The following is a 20,811-nucleotide window of genomic DNA, read 5'->3' as shown; positions in this document are numbered from 1 at the left end:
GCATGATTGGTTAACGCTCCATCATCCAGTACCTCACACAAGTCTATTTTTCAATGGCCGCCAACAGACTGATACCATCTCAGGAATGAGTCTGCATTGACCAAACTTTTTTTTTTGGGGATGTTTGGGCTCAATTGCTCTTCAAAGAGTCGTTGTGGGAGGAGTCTCAAGCGTGTCAGTCATTCACGGGTGCCCCCATGGAACCCGTACCCGAGTGCGAGACGGTGCTTTATCGACCCACAACTCAGCGAGACCCGGCGTCCCAGTGAGAGTCAGTGCCTGGGGGATCCGTGCCTCACTGAAAGTCAGCACATTTGACAGAGAAGCCCCCAATAGTACAGCAAGGAACACAAGTGAAAAGTGAACAATCCCGGTGTAGATTCACAAAATAAAACAAATAACTGGAAGCGACTCGAGACTGATGTCATCCCGAAACGTCATCAGCTCCCAGTGCAGCAGCACCAACCATAAAGCGAAGGAATCTCTGAGGACTAGATGGCTGGAGGAGGTTACAGGGATGTAGGTGTGCAAGGTCATGGAGTGGTTCGAAAACAAAGTTGAGAATTTGAAAAAGCATGGCAGTGCTGGACCGAGAACCAACGTAGGTCAGCGAGCACGAGTGATTGGAACGGGTAAAGTCAGGGGTGAAGTTGGGGATGTTAAGGAAGTTAATGAGGCCTAAGTTTCTCTAGTCCTCAGTTAGCTGAGTGCTAAATTGCTCAATGCTCATTATAGCCTCTTGGCCAGAGAGCGATGTGGAGCCAACAGAGGTAACATCGGCCCACCCGTATCTCTCTTAAACCAGCCCTGTCTCAATGAAATGCAAAGCAGAAAAAACAAGATATAAAAAAAAGCTGACATGTTGTTTTCCAAATCTTCATTAAGTCATGCAAACTACAAACAGATTCCTGTTCCAGCAACTATGCTATTTTTTCCCACAGTCCGAGACAGACAAGATGGGTAATTACATGGATCCCTGTAATTAAGTCTTCACTTGCGGCTGACTGTGTTCACTAAGCTCATCTCTCTACCCAGCACAACACAGCCAGGAATCCGTGCTTTCCACAGCCAACTAGTGACAACGGCTGAAACTAACTCAATCGTGGCAGGAACGAGAACGAACACACACACACACACACGCACACACAGTTAGGTTGTATGTGTTTCCATCACCCCTGTATTGCTGACATACACTGGCTCTCAATCCAACAAGACCTCAAATTTAAAATTCTCATGGTTGCTTTCAAATCTCTCCCATTGCCTCGCCCCACCCTATTTGTAACCTCCTCCAGCCCTACAACACTCAGCGATCTTTGCACTCCTCCAACTGGAGTCTCGAGTATTCCCGATTTTAATTGCTCCACCATTGGAGGCTGTGCCTTCAGCTTCCTGGACCCTAAGATCTGGAATTCCGTCCCTAAACCTTGGCGCTTCTACCTGTCTCTCCTCCTTTGAGATGTTTCTTCCAACCTCTCTAACATAGATTTTGTTTGATAATCTCGAAAGTTGACCTTGGGGCATTTTACTACATTAAAGGCACAAGCTGTTATTGTTAGGTTTTTAAATGTGTGGTTATTATTGGATGGATACAGAGGATAGCCCCATTCAGGGAGATACGTCAACAGTGTTTCTCTTGTTTAAGTGTCCCTGAGCTCCCTGCTTGGAGGGCAGTCAGGACAAGCTCTACAGATACTGGAGACTGGCCCATCAGCAGCAGCCACCGTGGCAAAGACATCCCATCATCACTTGCTCTGCATGGTACCGCTGGTACGGGCCAAGAACGCCAACCTTAACAGGGAAGGGGCAGATCACAGGTTCAGGCCACAGCTCACACAAAAGATCGTCCCCTCCCCCCTTGAATAATGTCTTAATCACAGCATCCACAAGACGCCAGAACTCCCACTGGCAGTCCCTTGACGAGAGGCCAACATCTACTCAGGGTCACGGGTTTCTGCCACGGGTCTTCATGCGACTGAATAGGCCGCTTTTCGACCCGCAGATCTTTGGGCACACAGGGCAGGACGTTCCCACGAGGCAGCGGGATCTGGTGTGCCGGATTTGCATCCTTTTCTTTCCTGCTCTGCCTTAAGGCATTGGGACTCGAAGTGTGATGCAGCTTGGCAGACGAGTGATTGGTAGCAAGCTCCTCCCAGTGGTTCAGGTCAATGCAGCTGTGCTTCAAGGACAGCTTGAGTGTCTTGGAATCGTTTTCTTGGTCCTCTCTTGGAATGTTGGCCATTTGAGAGTAGAGAAAACAAGACCCGGCGGGGGGAAACAATGTTCAGACGTGCGGACACAGCGGTCAGTCCATTGGAGTTGACTTTGCAGGAGTTTTTCCTGAATGCCTAACCATAAGGGGAAGTTTATCCATGCTTACGCCACTGACCTACAAGCACCCACTCTCCTGTTTCTTGCATGCCCCCAAACGTGCTGCCGCTGGGCTTCAATACCAACACGCCACAGCAGAAACAAGCAAACCTCACTCTATTAGCGGCCACTCAGCCCACTGTGCTGGCTCTTTGAAAGAGCGATCCAATTAGTTCTACTGCCTGCTTTTTCGCCACAGCCCAACAAATGTTTTGTTTCGAATTAAATTCAATTCTCCTTTGAAAGAGACGACTGAATCTGCTGCTCCACCCTTTCAGGCAGTGCACTGCAGATCACAACAACTTGTTGTGCAAAGAAACGTCTCCTCTGGTTTGACTTCCAATGACCTTAAGTTCGTGTCCTCTGGTGTGGCTTCATGTTCCAAACATAACTCCACAACCGACTCTCTGCCCCCACCTGCATTTCACCCCATTGTTACACAGCCCAAAATGCGCTCTCTCCAGTTTGCTTTCGACAGACACTGTAATCACCAGGATGATACAAGGGGAGATTTGTTTATTTTAATCTGCAGACCAGAGCAGCAGAAAGCTACACACAAAGTTAGAAGCAGCCACTCACCCGTCGACAGGAAGCGGTGAGCAGCCAGCAGCAGCTGAGGGGATACCTTGACTTTCACCTCGTGTATCGTGGGTTTGAAGGCAGAGAAGTCCCGTTTCTTGCCAGAGTGCGGAACCTTTTTCTTGGATCGGTTGTCCGCTGAAAAGGACACGAGAGCATCTTAAAAAGGGCTTCAGCAAAGGTTCCCGTTCCCCATTCCTCCTCAACTTCCTCCCATATATAAAGCAGAAAGCTCTGAAGCATTGTGCTCACGCCCTACCACTGTACCTCAGGAAAGATATACAGGCCTTGGAGGACGGGGAGTTCAAATTCACCTGAATGATACTGCAGCTAAAAGGGTTGAAGTGCAAGGACAGGTTGCCTTGGGCTCTCAAGGATAGAAGATTAAGGAGTGATCTAATCGAGGGCTTCAAGATGATTAATGGATTTGACAGGGTAGATTAAGCAAAACAATTTCTTCTGGTGGGAGAGTCCAGAACAAAGGAATATCACCATAAAATCAGAAGTAGCTCATTCAGGGGAGACGGCAGGAAGCAGATCTTCACACAAACAGTAGGAGAAATCTGGAATTTCCCCGCCCCTCCCTGCCTCCAAATAAAAAGCTGTTGAATTGGGGGGGCGACATCAGTTGAAAATTTCAAAACTGAGATTGTCAAACAAGGGTATTATGGCGAGGGAGCCAAGGATGGTAAATGGAGAAAAGCTACACATCAGCCGTGATCTAGTTGAATGGCAGAACAGGCTTGAGGGGATGAATGGCCTCCTACTGTTCCCACGTTCTCATCTCCCCCAGTATGAAAGCAACTCACTGTACAAGTCAGATTCATCAAGAATTTCCGATTTGATGATCTCTTCGATAACATCCTCTAGAGTGACCAGCCCCAGCACCTCGTAGAAGGGATCGCCCTCACCTTCACTGTTCACCTTCTGTACAATTGCCAGATGTGATTTACCTGAGAACAGAAAGTGAGCGTCAGATATAAATGCACAAATCAGCACATTTCTAACACTTAAATATAGCAATAAAATGGGAAGAACAGGGAACAAAATGAGTAATGCGAAAGTTTGTATTCTACCCAAGTACAGCAGGGGGTAGATACGGAGTAAAGCTCCCTTCACACTGTCCCATCAAACACACCCAGGGCTGGTACAGCATGGGGTTAGATTTTAAAAATGGGCTAGGGAAGAGTAAAGCTCCCTCTGCATTGTCCCATCAAACAGTCCCAGGGCAGGTACACATGGAATTTCCCCCAGTGACAAAACGTAGCTCTATGTCTGCAAATCCCCCAGTGACAGGGCACAGGTCTGTGTCTGCGATCCCCCCAGTGACAGGGCACAGGTCTCAGTCTGTGATCCCCCCAGTGACGGGGCATAGGTCTGTGTCTGTGATCCCCCCAGTGACAGGGCACAGGTCTGTGTCTGTGATCCCCCCAGTGACAGGGCACAGGTCTGTGTCTGCGGTCCCCCCCAGTGTCAGGGCACAGGTCTGTGTCTGCGATCCCCCCAGTGACGGGGCACAGGTCTGTGTCTGCGATCCCCCCCCCAGTGACCGGGCACAGGTCTGTGTCTGCGATCCCCCCAGTGACGGGGCACAGGTCTGTGTCTGCGATCCCCCCCCCAGTGACCGGGCAGAGGTCTGCATCTGCGATCCCCCCAGTGACAGGGCACAGGTCTGTGTCTGTGATCCCCCCAGTGACGGGGCACAGGTCTGTGTCTGCGATCCCCCCCCCAGTGACCGGGCACAGGTCTGTGTCTGCGATCCCCCCCCCAGTGACCGGGCAGAGGTCTGCATCTGCGATCCCCCCAGTGACAGGACACAGGTCTGTGTCTGTGATCCCCCCAGTGACTGGGCACAGGTCTGTGTTTGCGATCCCCCCAGTGACCGGGCACAGGTAGTGTCTGCGATCCCCCCAGTGACAGGGCACAGGTCTGTGTCTGCAATCCCCCCCCAGTGACAGGGCACAGGTCTGTGTCTGCGATCCCCCCAGTGACCGGGCACAGGTCTGTGTCTGCGATCCCCCCAGTGACGGGGCACAGGTCTGTGTCTGCGATCCCCCCAGTGACAGGGCACAGGTCTGTGTCTGCGATCCCCCCAGTGACGGGGCACAGGTCTGTGTCTGCGATCCCCCCAGTGACGGGGCACAGGTCTGTGTCTGCGATCCCCCCAGTGACGGGGCACAGGTCTGTGTCTGCCATCCCCCCAGTGATGGGACACAGGTCGATGTCTGCGATACTCCGAGTGACGGGCACAGGTCTGTGTCTGTGATCCTCCCCAGTGACTGGGCACAGGTCTGTGTCTGCGATCCCCCCCAGTGACAGGGCACAGGTCTGTGTCTGCGATCCCCCCAGTGACAGGGCACAGGTCTGTGTCTGCGATCCCACCCACCCCCCCCCCCCCAGTGACAGGGCACAGGTCTGTGTCTGCGATCCCCCCCAGTGACAGGGCACAGGTCTGTTTCTGTGATCCCCCCAGTGACAGGGCACAGGTCTGTGTCTGCGATCCCCCCAGTGACCGGGCACAGGTCTGTGTCTGCAATCCCCCCCAGTGACAGGGCACAGGTCTGTGTCTGCGATCCCCCCAGTGACCGGGCACAGGTCTGTGTCTGCGATCCTCCCCCAGTGACAGGGCACAGGTCTGTGTCTGCGATCCTCCCCAAGTGACAGGGCACAGGTCTGTGTCTGCGATCCCCCCAGTGACCGGGCACAGGTCTGTGTCTGCGATCCCCCCAGTGACCGGGCACAGGTCTGTGTCTGCGATCCTCCCCCAGTGACAGGGCACAGGTCTGTGTCTGCGATCCCCCCAGTGACCGGGCACAGGTCTGTGTCTGCGATCCCCCCCCAGTGACATGGCACAGGTCTGTGTCTGCGATCCCCCCCAGTGACAGGGCACAGGTCTGTGTCTGCGATCCCCCCCAGTGACAGGGCACAGGTCTGTGTCTGCGATCCCCCCCAGTGACGGGGCACAGGTCTGTGTCTGCGATCCCCCCCAGTGACGGGGCACAGGTCCGTGTCTGCGATCCCCCCAGTGACAGGGCACAGGTCCGTGTCTGCGATACCCCCCAGTGACGGGGCACAGGTCTGTGTCTGCGATTCCCCCAGTGACAGGGCACTGGTCTGTGTCTGCGATCCCCCCAGTGACGGGGCACAGGTCTGTGTCTGCGATCCCCCCCCAGTGACAGGGCACAGGTCTGTGTCTGCGATCCCCCCCAGTGACGGGGCACAGGTCCGTGTCTGCGATCCCCCCAGTGACAGGGCACAGGTCTGTGTCTGCGATCCCCCCCAGTGACGGGGCACAGGTCTGTGTCTGCGATCCCCCCAGTGACAGGGCACAGGTCAGTGTCTGCGATCCCCCCAGTGATGGGACACAGGTCTGTGTCGGCGATTCACCAAGATGGTGATGGGATGCGATTCTATATCTGTCCCACTGCCTTGCTCTTGCACCAGAGCCCAACAATTTTTTTTGACTTAAAAGTTACTATTGAATCTGTTTTCACTCCACTTCAGGCTGTACATTCCCGATCACAACGACTTGTAAATGTTCTCATCTGCCTTCCATTTTTTAGGCGTCTCTTAATTCTGTGTTCTGTGCTTACCAACCGTCTTGTTGGAAACAGTTTCTCATTTACTCTATCAAAAGCCGTTGAGATTTTGAACACCTCTATTAAATCTTCGCTTAACCGTCTCTTGCTCCAGGGAGAACAATCCAGCTGGCCAGCCTCTAATCTCCCGTCCCAACAATTAAAATAGCCCCAATCCACTCCTACTCATGACAGGATTGCTATTCTGTCGTGATGATCCTCTTGTGGTTACCAACCAAGATGGTTTCATTCCCACATCACTTTAAAAAAAAAAACTCCATTACATACTACTCAATTGACCTGCACCCTAATGCTGACATAATCAGAGTATGAGCCGCTGAGGGGGAGCAGGAGGGCAAAATTAATTCAGGGTGTTGGGTGACCTCACGCACCATGATAGTAAAATTGGCTTGATTCACAGACCACAGACTAAAAGTGTAGCTTGTGTAATGGCTGCAAGCCAGCTTGATGTAGGACCTCAGCACTAAATTTAAAACCTAAATTACAGAGCTCACATAGATCAAACACCAGCTACTTTTCTACATTAATAGCCAACCACGCACAAAAACAGTGCCCGTCGACTGGCTCTCTTCCTAGTCTCCTGATCGGCTCATTCCCGCGTCTCACACGCTACCCCACATCCGCCCGACCAGAGTGCAGGGATTTCAGTCACGGGTGAGCGGGACCGTGAACTGTACAGAAACATCCAGCAGCACATCTCTGGACTGTGCCCTCCCAAGCTTGCTTTGTGTGTGAAATCCGGTGTGGTGAGAAAGTCCTGAGAGTTCGACAACATTGTGCTGAAGTACTGGTGGGGACAGGGCTGCCAAAGCAGTTTGATGATTTCAGACTGTATTACAGAGGAAGTGTGCTGCACAACACCAGGTGCAATTGGCAGCCCTGCCTTCTGCTGCAAGGCCCTAACCTCTGGAATTCCCTCCCTAAACCTTTCAGCCTCTCTTTCCTCCTTTAAGACACTCCTTTAAACTCACCTGTTTAACAGAGCTTTTAGTCATCTGCCCTAATACGTAGCTTGGCATCAAATTTAGTTTGGTAACTCCCCTGCGAAGTACCTTGTGATATTTTAGTACGTTAGAGGCATTATACAAGTGAACGTCATTACTGTTCAAATCAAATTGATAAGTTGTGGATTGACAGCAGAAAATGACCATGAAAGCCTCCAGATTGTTGCTCCAAACAAAACCCAAACTGGCTCAATGTTCTTCAGGGAAGAGAAGCTGCCACTGCTACCCATCCTGGCCTACATGTGACTCCTGTCCGAGACGACACAACTGATGAATGCCCTCAGACAAGGGGCGGGCAGGCAGTCAACACTGTCCTGTCAAGTGCTGCCCACATCCAAAGAACAAGTGACACATCGCCACGAGTCCAAAAGATTCTCAGTGTTAATGCCTGCCCCTGTGCAATCTGCTAGATACCATAACCCAGCAACTCAATATGCGGTGTAACATTATAAAGGGGCAGACTTGCCCCAATGGTTCAGCAGCTAAACGCATCAGTCAGTGTGAAACTGAGCTGTACAGTCGAGATTGGCCAAAGCTATGGAAAAATAGAGTGCAATCTTGGCAAGAGTCAGGTCAAGCATTCCGGATCCAAGGAATATAAATTCATGTACTTTCGAAATGGTGAGGGCACCAGGAACTGTAGAGGGGCCGAGCGATTCGAGACCAAGTATACAAATCGCTAAAAGCTAGTAGACAGGTACAAGAAGCAGTTGAAAAGGCCGATGGAATGCTGGCCTTCAGCTCAAGGGGTCTGGAATACAAAGAGGGAAAGTGACATTTCTGTTGGACAGCCTTGGTCTGAGGTCATCGAGAGTACTGCGATCAGTTCTGGGCACCGCACCGATTCACCAAAACAATACCGAGCTTCAGGAGGTTACACTAAGAGGATAAGCTGCAAGAACTTGGCTCGTATTACCTGGGGTTTAGAAGTTTGAGGGATGATCTTATCGAGGTGTTTAAAATGTTAACAGGATTCAATAGGTTAGATGCAGAGAAACGAATTCCACTAGTGGAAAATCAGGAACAAGGGGACATACAACTGTAAGATAGAGCTAGGCTGCTCAGGAGTGAAATGAGGAAGCATTTCCTCCACACAAAGTAGAGGAAATCGGGAACTCTCTGCCAACCCTCCAAACTCGCTGCCCCCGTCCCCATCTCCCGCCATCCCCAACAGGCTGAGGGACAACTAGAGTTTCCAAGACTGAGACTGATAATATTCTTGTTGAGGAATATGGAGCAAAGGTTGGTAAACAGAGTTGATGCACACATCAACCTAGATCTGATACAATAGTGCAGTAGTCAAATAAAGGTCCACATTGCTGCTGAATGGGGGCACGGGGACAGGGTTGGACCGGCCGTGATATCCCAGCATTAATGCTCGCGTGTGGGACAGGCCACTGAATGACATACTTAGAGGCACCTACCTCTCCACCCAAGAAAGGAGACAGCACCATCGGGAGAGGAGGGGTGGCGGGAGTGTTTGGGGAAGAGAAAGGAGAGTAAAAAAACGAAGGACCCACTGTGGGTTGACCATTAATGAAGGAATGACAGCTATAAAACTCTCAGCTCGGCACCCGGCATCAGCAGTATCTCAACATGGCAGCTCTGAACCCCCCCCCCCCCCACTCTGCAATTGAGCTGTGAAGGCAGACTCGAACCCTCGGGCTCAGCTGCCCTACGACCCGTTACATCTTCTGCCTCAGTACTTAGTCTCATGTCTGCAACTATATGAAAGTCAAGCTTGCTACCATTGAGTGCCAGATTCACCCAGGCCTCTCCTGCTCAGTTCCTTAGCTCTGGAATTCCTCCCTAAACCTCTCCGCCTCTCTTTCCTCCTTTAAGACACCATTTTTACCAAGCTTTTGGTCATCTGCCCTAATATCTCCTTATAGAACATCGAACAGTACAGCACAGGCCCTTCGGCCCACGATGTTGTGCCGACCCTTTAACCTACTCTAAGATCAAACTACCTACATACCCTTCATTCTACTATCATCCATGTATCTATCCAAGAGTCGCTTAAATGTCCCTAATGTATCTGCTTCTACTACCACCGCTGACAGTGCATTCCACGCACCCACCACTCTCTGTGTAAAGAACCTACCTCTGACATCTCCCCTAAACCTTCCTCCAATCACCTTAAAATTATGCCCCCTGGTGATAGCCCTTTCCGCCCTGGAGAAAAAGTCTCTGGCTATCCACTCTATCTATGCCTCTCATCATCTTGTACACCTCTATCAAGTCACCTCGCATCCTTATTCGCTCCAATGAGAAAAGCCCTAGCTCCCTCAACCATTCTTCATAAGACATGCCCTCCAGTCCAGGCAGCATCCTGGTAAATCTCCTCTGCACCCTCTCTAAAGCTTCCACATCCTTCCTATAATGAGGCGACCAGAACTGAACACAATATTCCAAGTGTGGTCTAACCAGGGCTTTATAGAGCTGCAGCATAACCTCGCGGCTCTTAAACTCAATCCCCCTGTTAATGAAAGCCAACACCCCATACGCCTTCTTAACAACCCTATCAACTTGGGTGGCAACTTTGAGGGATCTATGGACGTGGACCCCAAGATCCCTCTGTTCCTCCACACTGCCAAGAATCCTGTCTTTAAGCCTGTATTCTGCATTCAAATTCGACCTTCCAAAATGAATCACTTCACACTTTTCCAGGTTGAACTCCATCTGCCACTTCTCAGCCCAGCTCTGCATCCTGTCAATGTCCCATTGCAACCTACAACAGCCCTCCCCACTATCCACAACTCCAGCAACCTTTGTGTCATCGGCAAACTTACTAACCCAGCCTTCCACTTCCTCATCCAAGTCATTTATAAAAATCACAAAGAGCAGAGGTCCCAGAACAGATCCCTGCAGAACACCACTGGTCACCGAGCTCCATGCTGAATACTTTCCATCTACTACCACCCTCTGTCTTCTACGGGCCAGCCAATTCTGTATCCAGACAGCCAAATTTCCCTGTATCCCATGCCTCCTTACTTTCTGAATGAGCCTACCATGGGGAACCTTATCAAACGCCTTGCTAAAATCCATATACACCACATCCACTGCTCTTCCTTCATCAATGTGTTTTGTCACATCCTCAAAGAATTCAATAAGGCTTGTGAGGCATGACCTGCCCCTCACAAAGCCATGCTGACTACCTCTAATCAAACTATGCTTTTCCAAATAATAATAAATCCTGTCTCTCAGAATCCTCTCCAATAATTTGCCCACCACCGACGTAAGATTGACTGGTCTGTAATTCCCAGGGTTATCCCTATTCCCTTTCTTGAACAAGGGAGTAACATTTGCCACCCTCCAATCATCTGGTACTACTCCAGTGGACAGCGAGGAAGCAAAGATCATCGCCAAAGGTGCGGCAATCTCTTCTCTCGCTTCCCGTAATAACCTTGGGTATATCCCGTCTGGCCCCGGGGACTTATCTATCCTCATGTCTTTCAAATTTCCAGCACATCCTCCTTCTTAACATCAACCTGTTCGAGCATATCAGCCTGTATCTAACCCCGTGCTGTAGCTGTCTTGGGAGTGTTTGATGGGGACATTGTATTTTGTTTGACAGTGCTCCTGTGAAGTGCCTTGGAACGTTTAGTTACAATAAATGCGCTATATAAATGCAAGCTGTTGTTCAGCTTCCACAATGTCCCACAGTCTGGGCCTTGTCCGTCCTCCTGGGTTTCCCCAAAAAACAGGAGATGCTCAATCTGCGACCAGAGTAGACCCAACTGGCGACCGAGGCAGGAAGGTGGTGGGAGATAAAGGAGAAAGCGGGGGCAGGGCGTGGGGAAGAGAGGGGAAGGAAGGAGCTTGTCTGGAGGTTAATTATTACTGCCACTGTGCAAATATAATAAACTGGGAGAAGCCAGGAGCTGCTGTACATATCAGCACAGATTTATGATATTGTCAACAATGCTATCACACATAGTTAACAATTAAACTGCTTGGTCACAAGATCAACCTCCCTTTATACATTACAATCAGCATGGACTCATTAGCAGTAGCGATCCCCTGGCTCGATTCAAAAAGGAACAAGAACTTCTCCCAGTCTCCTGGCCAACACCAATCCCTCAATCGTCATTAAAAAGGCATTCCTACAATGCCTTTCACAATCTCAGGAGATCCCAGACAAAGCACTTTTTTCATCATGAATCGGAGCAGAAGGCTGCAACAACCCTCAGAGAAGAGATTCCGCATCATCTCCGCCTTAAATGGGAGACCCCTCATTTTTAAACTGTGCTCCCCTAGTTCTAGATTCCACAAGGGGAAATATCCTCTCAGCATCTACCTTGTCAAGACCCCTAAGAATCGTAAATGTTTCTATAAGATCACCTCTCATTCTTCTAAACTCCAGCGTATAGACCCAGCCTTCTCAACCTTTCCACATAGAACAACCCCTTCATCCCAGCAATCAGCCCAGTGAACCTGCTCTGAACTGCTTCCAATGCAAGTATATCCCTCCTTAAGGAGACTAAATCTCTACGCAGTAGTCTCGGGACAGTTGCAGCAAGACTTGCTTGCTTTTTATCTCCATCCCCCTTGCAATAAATGCCAACATTCCTTTCACCTTCCTAATTACTTGCTGTACCTGCATGCTGACTTTTTGTGATTCGTGTACAAGGACAACCAGATCCCTGTGTACTGCAGCATTCTGCAGTCTCTCTCCAAGAAAATATTCTGCTTTTCGATTCTTCCTGGCATAGTTGACAATCTCACATTTTCCCACATTATTTTTGAATCGTAGCCGCTGCGATAATGTAGGAAATATGGCAGCTGGTATGCACACACTAAGATCCCACAACCAGCACTGAAGTAAAGATCTGATAATCTGTTTTAGTGATGCTGGTTGAGGAATAAATATTGGCCGGGAGACCGGGGAGAACTCCCTGGCTCCTCTTCGAAACAGTGCTTTGGGATCTTTTACGCTCATCCGAGATTGAAGACAGGGTCTCAGTTTAACATCTCATGCACCTCTGATGACTGCAGCACTGCCTCAGTACTGGGAGTGTCAGCACTAGGAGTGGGATTTGAACCCAAAACCTTCTGACTCAGAAGCACGAGTGCTACCCACAAAGCCACGGCTGTTACTACATTAACTGTTTGGGGGTCCTTGCTGTGGCTGCAAGAAACCCAACAATAGTCACTGACTGGGCTCACACAAGGCAACTGGTGATGAGACTGAGGTGGCAGCACGATTATAACAGGGGCTCCACATATTGAGAAAAGCTCCACCTTTCCTTGCTCCACCCAAAACCTTTGGGAAAGTTGGACAGGAATAAGAGAAGCTCCCTGTTTGTTCACGCTTAGATTTTCCCTCAACCAAGTTGCATTATGCTTACTCAGGCACAGAGCCAAGATTCATGCTGATATAAAGTGGGACGGGCAACAAAAGGTAGATTGTACAGTGGCTCCATTCCTGTGTAATGCTGCCAATTACCACTGTCCTGCCCTGGCCTGTATTGCAGTCCCGTCTGCAAATCTGCCCAAAGATTGCAGATGCAGTTTGATCCCCTGCAAAGGGCTCATGGGAAGCAGATCTGAGGAAAGAATCTTCTGTTCAAATTATCCCCACCCTGCACTCTGGAAACTCGTGAAGATGTGACCGACTGTAAAACATTGTTCCTTTCTCCTACTGGACAGGCACTTTAGTAAATACACAGAGACCAATCCCCCTCAAATACACAAATCTGTAGTTGTCCTGGGAGTGTTTGATGGGGACAGCGTAGAGGGAGCTTAACTCTGCATCTAACCCTGTGCTGTACCTGTCCTGGGAGTGTTTGATGGGGACAGTGTAGAGGGAGCTCTACTCTGTATCTAACCCCGTGCTGTAGCTGTTTTGGGAGTGTTTGATGGGACAGTGTAGAGGGAGCTTTAATATCCATCAAATCCAGGCTGTACCTGCTCTCTGGGTGTTTAACACTGGGTTTGGGAATACAATACAGAGATTAATTTTATCCATTAATATCAAGAACCTTCAACAGAAACAAGTCTGATTCACCCACTGAAGATGCCGTTATTTAATGCCAAGCTAGGCATCAGTGGGTCCACCAGCAGTTGAATTGCAGTCTTGGCTGTGAGCCGAAACCAAGCCCTTGCCTGAAGGGAAGCTGCTGCTGGAGTCCACAATATGTCGAAGCACCTGAGTTGCAGAGCAGGTTAACAGCAGTTTTCAGAGACTGCGCCCTCCCCCTGCTATCTTCTCCACATGACTATTGACAAAGCTTCTCTGGACTCAAAAATTCAGTTGCAGGATATTGTTACCAGTGTCCTTTACCGGAAAAACTCAGGAGGGTTAACCAGAAACACACCCAGTTTAAAGTCCTGCTGAAAAGCCAGTGCAGTACTGAAGGAGTGTGGCACTGACTGCCAAATGTGCCATCTTTCAGATGAGACATTAAACCAATGTAAAAGATGCCAAGGCACTATTTTGAAGAACAAATGTCCTGGTCAATATTAATCCCTCAATCACTCAAACAGCTTATCTGTAATTATCACAATGCTGTTGGTGGGAGCTTGTATGCAAATTGACTGCCACTTTTCTTACATTACACCAGTGACTACGATTCAAAAGTGCATCATTGGCTTTAAAGTGCTTTGGGATATCCTGAGGTGCTGAAAGGTGTTATATAAATGCAAGTCTTTACTTTTTTTAAAAACTGGGGGACAGTTAACTGCCTCATGAGCATTACATACGTGACCAAAGCTGCAGCAACCAGCAGTTACAGCTCATTGATCTTACAACAACAGGCGCAAGTATCGCCATTGGGCTTGTTTAATCACTGGTACTAATACATAATGGGTGGGGGGGGGGGGGGGGGGGGAAATAAATTCACACCCAACCCTATAACCTTCAGAGGTCGTGGAACACAGTTCGCTCTCTCACACAAACTGCTCCCCACTCCAGTGGCAGCCCAGTCGTCACCACTACCTCTCCCCAGTGTAAGCCAGCTCTCAGTGCTCTCACCACACACCGTCTGTCACTGCACTTCTCAGTCCAAGTGGACGTGGGACGAGAATTTCACACAGTCACAGCACATTGCAGTGAAATCCAGGTTGGCAAAACTGCAAAGCCCAGAATCTCATGCAGCACTGAGAGCAGCAGCGGCCAGTAAAGGGGCGAGTGGGAGCAGAACCTCAAGGGATGTGTGTCTGTTGACACTCCTGTGAAGCGTCTTCAGACATTTCAATGTGTATAAATTCAACTTGATGGGAATTGCAGCTCCCCCTCACGCAAGGTTCGTCACTATCCAACTGAAGCTGTAAATGCACTTTGGAGCAACTGTGTGTCCACATCTAGTGGATTCTCAGCCACAGGGAACTGCGTGAGGGAGACCAGAAAGCGGTCCCCGATACTCAGTATTGGGTCTTAGTTCAAACACTTCGAAACTTGCACAGCAAAAAAAATGAAAGGGAGAAAAACAGACTCGATAAGTTACATTCCTCTCCATCAACGGAAAAAGCCTGGAACATATTTAGGCAATGTCTCACTCAGAACTGGGTCCCACAGTCCGAGCCAACAGCTTCCAGGAATCCAGAAAAGAAAAAAGGGGGCATCTACAATCAGCTCAATTATTCCCCGGAACGCTGGGGAGATGGCTGTGACACTGGGCTCCCTGGGCAAGAGGCCTTAGCTGGTCCTCCAAGTCCTTTTTAGTCTGCTAACAGATTCCTACATTTCTCTATTATTAATTCAGCAAGTTTTAACCTAACTGCTAGCTCAGTCAGCACAAGCTTGGGCCTTGGAATCAATTTAAAGCTCAGTGGATGGGTTCTTCACCTGAGTCAGAGGTTGAGTTCAAGTCCCATTCCACAGATTTGAGCACAATCTCTGCTGACACTCCCAGTGCCGTACTGAGGGTGTGCTGCACTGTCGGAGGTGCTGTTTTTCGGATGAGACGTTAACCCGAGGCCCTTTCTACCCACTCCAGTAGATGTAAAAGATCCCAAGGTACGATTGCAAAGAGCAGCAGGGGAGTCCTGGCCAATGTTGATCCTTGAATCCACGTCATGAAAACAGATTATCTGCCCATTACCACACTGTTGTTTGTGGGAGCTCATTGTGCACAAATTGCCTGCTGTGTTTCCTGCTTTACAACAATGCATACACTTCAAAAGTGCTTCAGTGGTTGTAAATCACTTTGGGACACCCCCGAGATGCTGAAAGGCAGTGCAGAATAACAATTGCCTTCTTTCTAAACGAGTTGACGAGTCATCTTTCATCCTCCCAGTTTGTGTCATCTTGTCAACAAACTTATGACTGACTCGAGAGCCAAGAAGTGGTGCTGCGAAACTTGCTGAGATTGTAAATGGGGGCTGCCTCTGTTCAACCCATGCCAACTGAAAACTAGGAACCAACAGATCAGCAAGACAGGGTGTGTACACCTGTCAAAGTATTTGCATAAACAAGGATAGCAAGGTGCGAGGAGGGTTCATGCAATTTACTCGTCTGTCAGCTATTTTGTTTCGTGCAGGAACATACTGGGCCCTGTCTTTGTGCACCGTCATTTTTAAAATCAGTGATATTCAGACTTTGTTGTGTGACTGAACCTCTGTCCCCAGGCATGGATAGACTCTCAGACTCACTCCTCCCAACCCAACGTAAAAGGCACTGGCGGCTATCCAGAGAGATAATTACAGCAAAAATCCAAGAGATGTCGACAGACTAAATATTGCTCCTTCCCCAGTGATCCCCTCCTGGTACTTCAAAGAGCAGGACCCCAGATTAAAAACCCACCCTTTGAACGGCCCTATTTCTGCAAATCAAAATGCGTTCTCAATTCACAACCCCAGTTTGGAGTTGCTCAAACCCTCCTGTTTTGCTGCTAGCTGTTTATCACAGTTCAAATGGACAGGTCATGAAAATTCCACTCTTGCTCAATACTACCTCTTCATAGAAACTCCAGCAGCTGCAATGATCCACAGTTAAGGTGCAATACCACGACTCAGATTGCTAGGAAACGGCAGAGTGATCCAAAGGACCATACTCACACCAGAGAGGCTGCATGCACAGAGAAGCTGAGAGCAACACCCTCCCTGCACTCTCCACCAGATCTGGAAAAAGAAATAGGAGGACGAGAAATCCAAGAATGTGTTATACCAGGCAGCGTTACACTGAGCTGCCCATGAATTATGCAACTTCCTCAAGTCTTCTCTGGCTGAAGCTCAGCTTTTCACTGGTGTACTGTGTTCAATGAACATGTCGTGCTTCTTCCTTGGTTACACTGACGTCCGCCTGGTGCCTGGGCTCAGTCTATCATACAGTATGGCCTCACAAGCACAGGCCACCCTCCAGGCTTTGACCAAATTAGAATCCTTCACAGTCAGACCTGGGCAGTAAATTATTCAACTATGGACAGCATCAGTGTCAATATGTTCACATGCTACTGGGGTCAGTCATAGAGAGCTTCAGTTTAGCCCTAGTCTGTGCGCAATTTCCTAACTGAAGCTTCCCTTGATACTCAGAACCTGGCAACGGCTTTGAAAGTTAACCTCTTTAATGGGAAACGGACAATGCACGCACCGCTATGAGGATCTTCGCCATGGTACAAAGCAATGGGAAATTTGGTACAGAATATAACCGAGAATCGAGGAGTCCCACACGTATGTTGTGTGTCACGAGCCCATCACAAACCAGATATAACAGCACCTTGAGACCATTACCTCCTAAATTTTGTGCGTGGTCTATTCATCTTGATGCAGAATGGCTAAATTTCTTTTTTTTGCGTGGCCACGCATACATATCTTAAAGGGGTCAATTTGTGAGCGACCTCCGCTGTCCCCAAGCACACGCGCAACTTACAGGAAACATTGGAGCTGACTAAAAGCTTGGTCAAAGAGGTCAGTTTTTAGGATAATCTTAAGAGTTAGAGGTGAAGGAATTCAGGGAGGGAATTCTCGGACATTGGCAGCTGAGGGCACGGCTGCCAATGGTGGAGCAAGAGAAGCCAGGGATGCACATAAGGCCAGACATGGAGGAGCGCAGAGATCTAGATGTGTTGTCGGTGGTTACAGAGATAGGGATTTGAACATAAGGATGGGAATTTTTGAATTAAGGTGTTACAAGACTAGGATCCAATGTAGGTCTGCAAGTACACAGTTGGCGCGAGTTAGGATACGGGCAGCAACGTTTTGGGCAAGCTCCAGTTTGTGAAAGGTGGAAGATGGGACGTCAGCCAGGAAAGCACCCGAACAGTTCAGGCTGGAGGCAAGATTTCAGCAGATGAGTTTAGGCTGGAACAGAGTCGGGTGATTCTGCGGAGATGGAAGTAGGTGGTCTTGGTGATGGGAGAGGATATGGGGTTAGAAGGTCAGCTCAGGGACAAATAGGGGGCTGTTGCTGCAAACAGTTTGGTTCAGCATGTGACAGTGATAAGGGGGATGGAATTAATGGCTCTGAACCAGTTTTCTGACAGGGCGCCAAAGACAATGGCTTGGAAATTGCAGCTCATCCAGGGATGGGTGTGGGACAAGCAGTCCAACAACACCGGGCCACTGGAGGATCCAGACATTGAGTTGGGTGTCAGCAGTTTTGGACACCACATATGCGGGATTATGGCAAGGCCTCAGTGAGGGTGCAGAGGAGAATGGCTATGTACTGCCTGAAAAGACGGTGGAAGCAGATTCCATCGCATCTTTCAAAAGGGAATTGGATGAATACTTGAAGTGGATAGCTCTTCCAAAGAGCTGGCACAGGCACGATAGGACGAATGGCCTCATTCTGTGCTGTACGATTCAATGAGGATCCTTACATCATGTCTGGATGATGTTGCTGAGGGGCAACACATAGGTTTGAAATAGGAGGGGCGGGGGGGGGGGGTGGTGGGCAAGGACCTAGAGGTGCAGGAAGAGAAACCATTGCAGCAAATTCTTTGGACAGGTGGAACTAATGCAGAACAGACTGTAGGATTCTGCCCAATCTTCAGGGATTTTTCTTTTAATTGGCTCAGAGGAGATACAAGCTCTGCAAACTGAAAGTTTTTGAAAGACAAGGGTTGATCGTTAAAATCTCAATTCCTCCAAGTGTGTTTACTTCTTTGTTGCTTCCCTCCTGTCTTTAAAATGCTGTTCAACTCTCTGAGACACAGTCCACTAGTGCCAAGATCCTCTGTAACTCTCACTACTGGTTAGCGCTTGGGTCAGCACCAGCAAGGTTGAGCTATCTGCAGGCGCTGATTTGGTTCTCAGCTTGCACCCAACTCAGCGACCACAGCCCAGGCCAACAAACTCCGCGCAGACACAGGACCAACCAGTGAGAGCAGTAAAACTGTCCAAACACTGTCTGCGCCTGACTCAAAAAGAAACAGGGTACCAAACGCGGTGAGCATCATAACCAACGTGCGAAGCTCCACACCAGTCGCCTGAAAAGAAGCGACAGGCCAGAACGCAGCACCCCAGATTCTCACCTTGCTTGAACTCCTCCAGCATCGTGTCCAACCTGGTGTCATAGAAAACAAAATGCAGCGGGTGGCTGTAGAACTTGGTGATGGTCTTCAGGGGGACGCAGTCATCGGGGTCGACGAACGCCAAGTCCTTGACGTACAGTATGTCGACGATGTTGGATTTCTCCTGCTCGTACACCGGGATCCGGGTGTAGCCCGTCTCCATGATCTCGGACATGGTGCTGAAGTCCAGGATGGCATCGCTGGCCACCATGAAGCAGTCGTGGATGGGGGTCATGACGTCCTCCACCGTCTTGCTCCGCAGCTCCAGGGCCCCCTGGATCATGTTGAGCTCCTCGACGTCCAGCCCGTTGTAGGGGCCGGTCACCTTCAGCATCTCCAGGATCTTCTCCCGGCTGTAGACCTTGCCGATCTCCTGGCCCAGGATGCAGTCCAGCAACTTGCTGATGGGGAAGGCCAGGGGGAAGGTGAGCACCATGAAGAACTTGGTCAGCAGGATGGTCTTGGCGCCCACGGCCAGGCCGTGCCGCGAGCACAGCGCCTGGGGCACGATCTCGCCCAGGATGACGATGCCGATGGTGGAGGCCACCACGGTGACCCAGCCCGTGCCCACCAGCTGGTCCAGCAGCACGGTCAGGGTGGTGTTGACCAGCACGTTGCCCAGCAGCAGCGAGCACAGCAGGTAGTTGCCCTGGCGGCGGACGGGCTCGATGCAGCGGGCGTAGCGGCGCTCGCTGTCGCTGCCGCAGTTCTGGACGATCCGCAGCTCCATGGGGTCCAGCGCCATGAGGCCCAGGTTCAGGCCGCTGAACATGCCCGACAGGATCAGCAGCAGGGCGGTCAGGATGATCAGCAGCCAGATGGGGATCAGCGGCTGCTCCTCCTCCAGCACCAGGATGCGGGTGTCGCGGCCCGGGTGCAGCAGCCAGGCCCCACGGTGCCCGCTGGCGCGGCTGCACAGGCCGTAGAGCCGGGCCTTCTCCTGTTTCCTCAGCCGCTTGACCCGCACGGTCAGCACCCCGGAGGTCGGGCGGCTCACCTCCACCTCGGGCAGCACCTCCATGTCCTTGCTGCGGTGCGGGCAGGCCTCCTCCTGCTCCCCGGTCTGGTTCTTATTGTTATCCTCCTCCTCCTCCTCCTCCAGCTCGGCGAACGCCACCCGCCTCCACGTCTCGGCGTCGATGCCGCTGCCGAAGACCCGCAGCCTGATCGTCTGGTCCTCGGTCACCTGCAGCGAGTCCGACGCCGAGGCCTCGCCCGCGCCGCCCTCCAGCCGCAGCCCGTAGATGTCGACAGCGGCGGCGGCCACCGCCGCCCGGCGGGACCCCCAGTGCAACAACAGCAGTACACACCAGCCGCCCCGCCACAGCCTCGCCATGTTCTGACATTGGCGGCACCCAGCGCCGGCCCAGCCGCCACCGAATGGACCCCGCCCCCTCCCTCCCTCCTCCTCCCAGCGCCCGGGGTGGGGGGGGAGCCCGCCAATCGCCCACCCCATTGGGTCCGGTCCGCGTCCATCAGCGCCTCGCCGCTCCCATTGGCCGGGTGTTCCTTCCTCTGCCCACCTATTCGCTAACGCCGCTGTCATTCACGGCGCCTCCCGCCCACCGCTCCAACCAATTGAAAGCCGCCGCTTCTGGAAACCTTTGCTGCCGCCCCGCCTGTCAATCAAAAGGCGGACACGCCACCCCCCCCCCCCCCCACCACCAAACCCCACAGTGCGCCGCTGTTATTGGCTGCTCGTGCCGTCAGACCGCCCACTGCCCCTGCTGGAAACCAATCGGGGCTACCCGCAGTCGCGTCAGCGCCAGTTTCCATTGGCCAGCCACGCTGTCAATCAGAACCCGCCCC

At 50.8% G+C, this 20,811-nt stretch overlaps 1 protein-coding gene across 1 annotated transcript in view; it reads right to left on the bottom strand.

Annotated features, from left to right (window-relative positions):
* Positions 1-20,384, bottom strand: part of LOC137357133 (metal transporter CNNM2-like) — a 33,229-nt gene extending 12,845 nt beyond the window's left edge. Inside the window, exons 1-3 of the mRNA XM_068023191.1 lie at positions 18,964-20,384; positions 3,756-3,899; positions 2,947-3,084 (exon numbers count right to left, since the gene is read on the bottom strand). Coding sequence (XP_067879292.1) covers positions 2,947-3,084; positions 3,756-3,899; positions 18,964-20,338 — 1,657 coding nt within the window. The 5' untranslated portion in view covers positions 20,339-20,384. The remainder of the gene's footprint in view (positions 1-2,946; positions 3,085-3,755; positions 3,900-18,963) is intronic.
* Between the last annotated feature and the right edge of the window lie 427 nt (positions 20,385-20,811).

The sequence above is a fragment of the Heterodontus francisci genome, chromosome 47 (assembly GCF_036365525.1).
Source record: "Heterodontus francisci isolate sHetFra1 chromosome 47, sHetFra1.hap1, whole genome shotgun sequence".
Taxonomy (NCBI): domain Eukaryota; kingdom Metazoa; phylum Chordata; class Chondrichthyes; order Heterodontiformes; family Heterodontidae; genus Heterodontus; species Heterodontus francisci.
The sequence above is the reverse complement of the archived record's forward strand: the minus strand, read 5'-3'. Positions and strand labels throughout refer to the sequence as shown.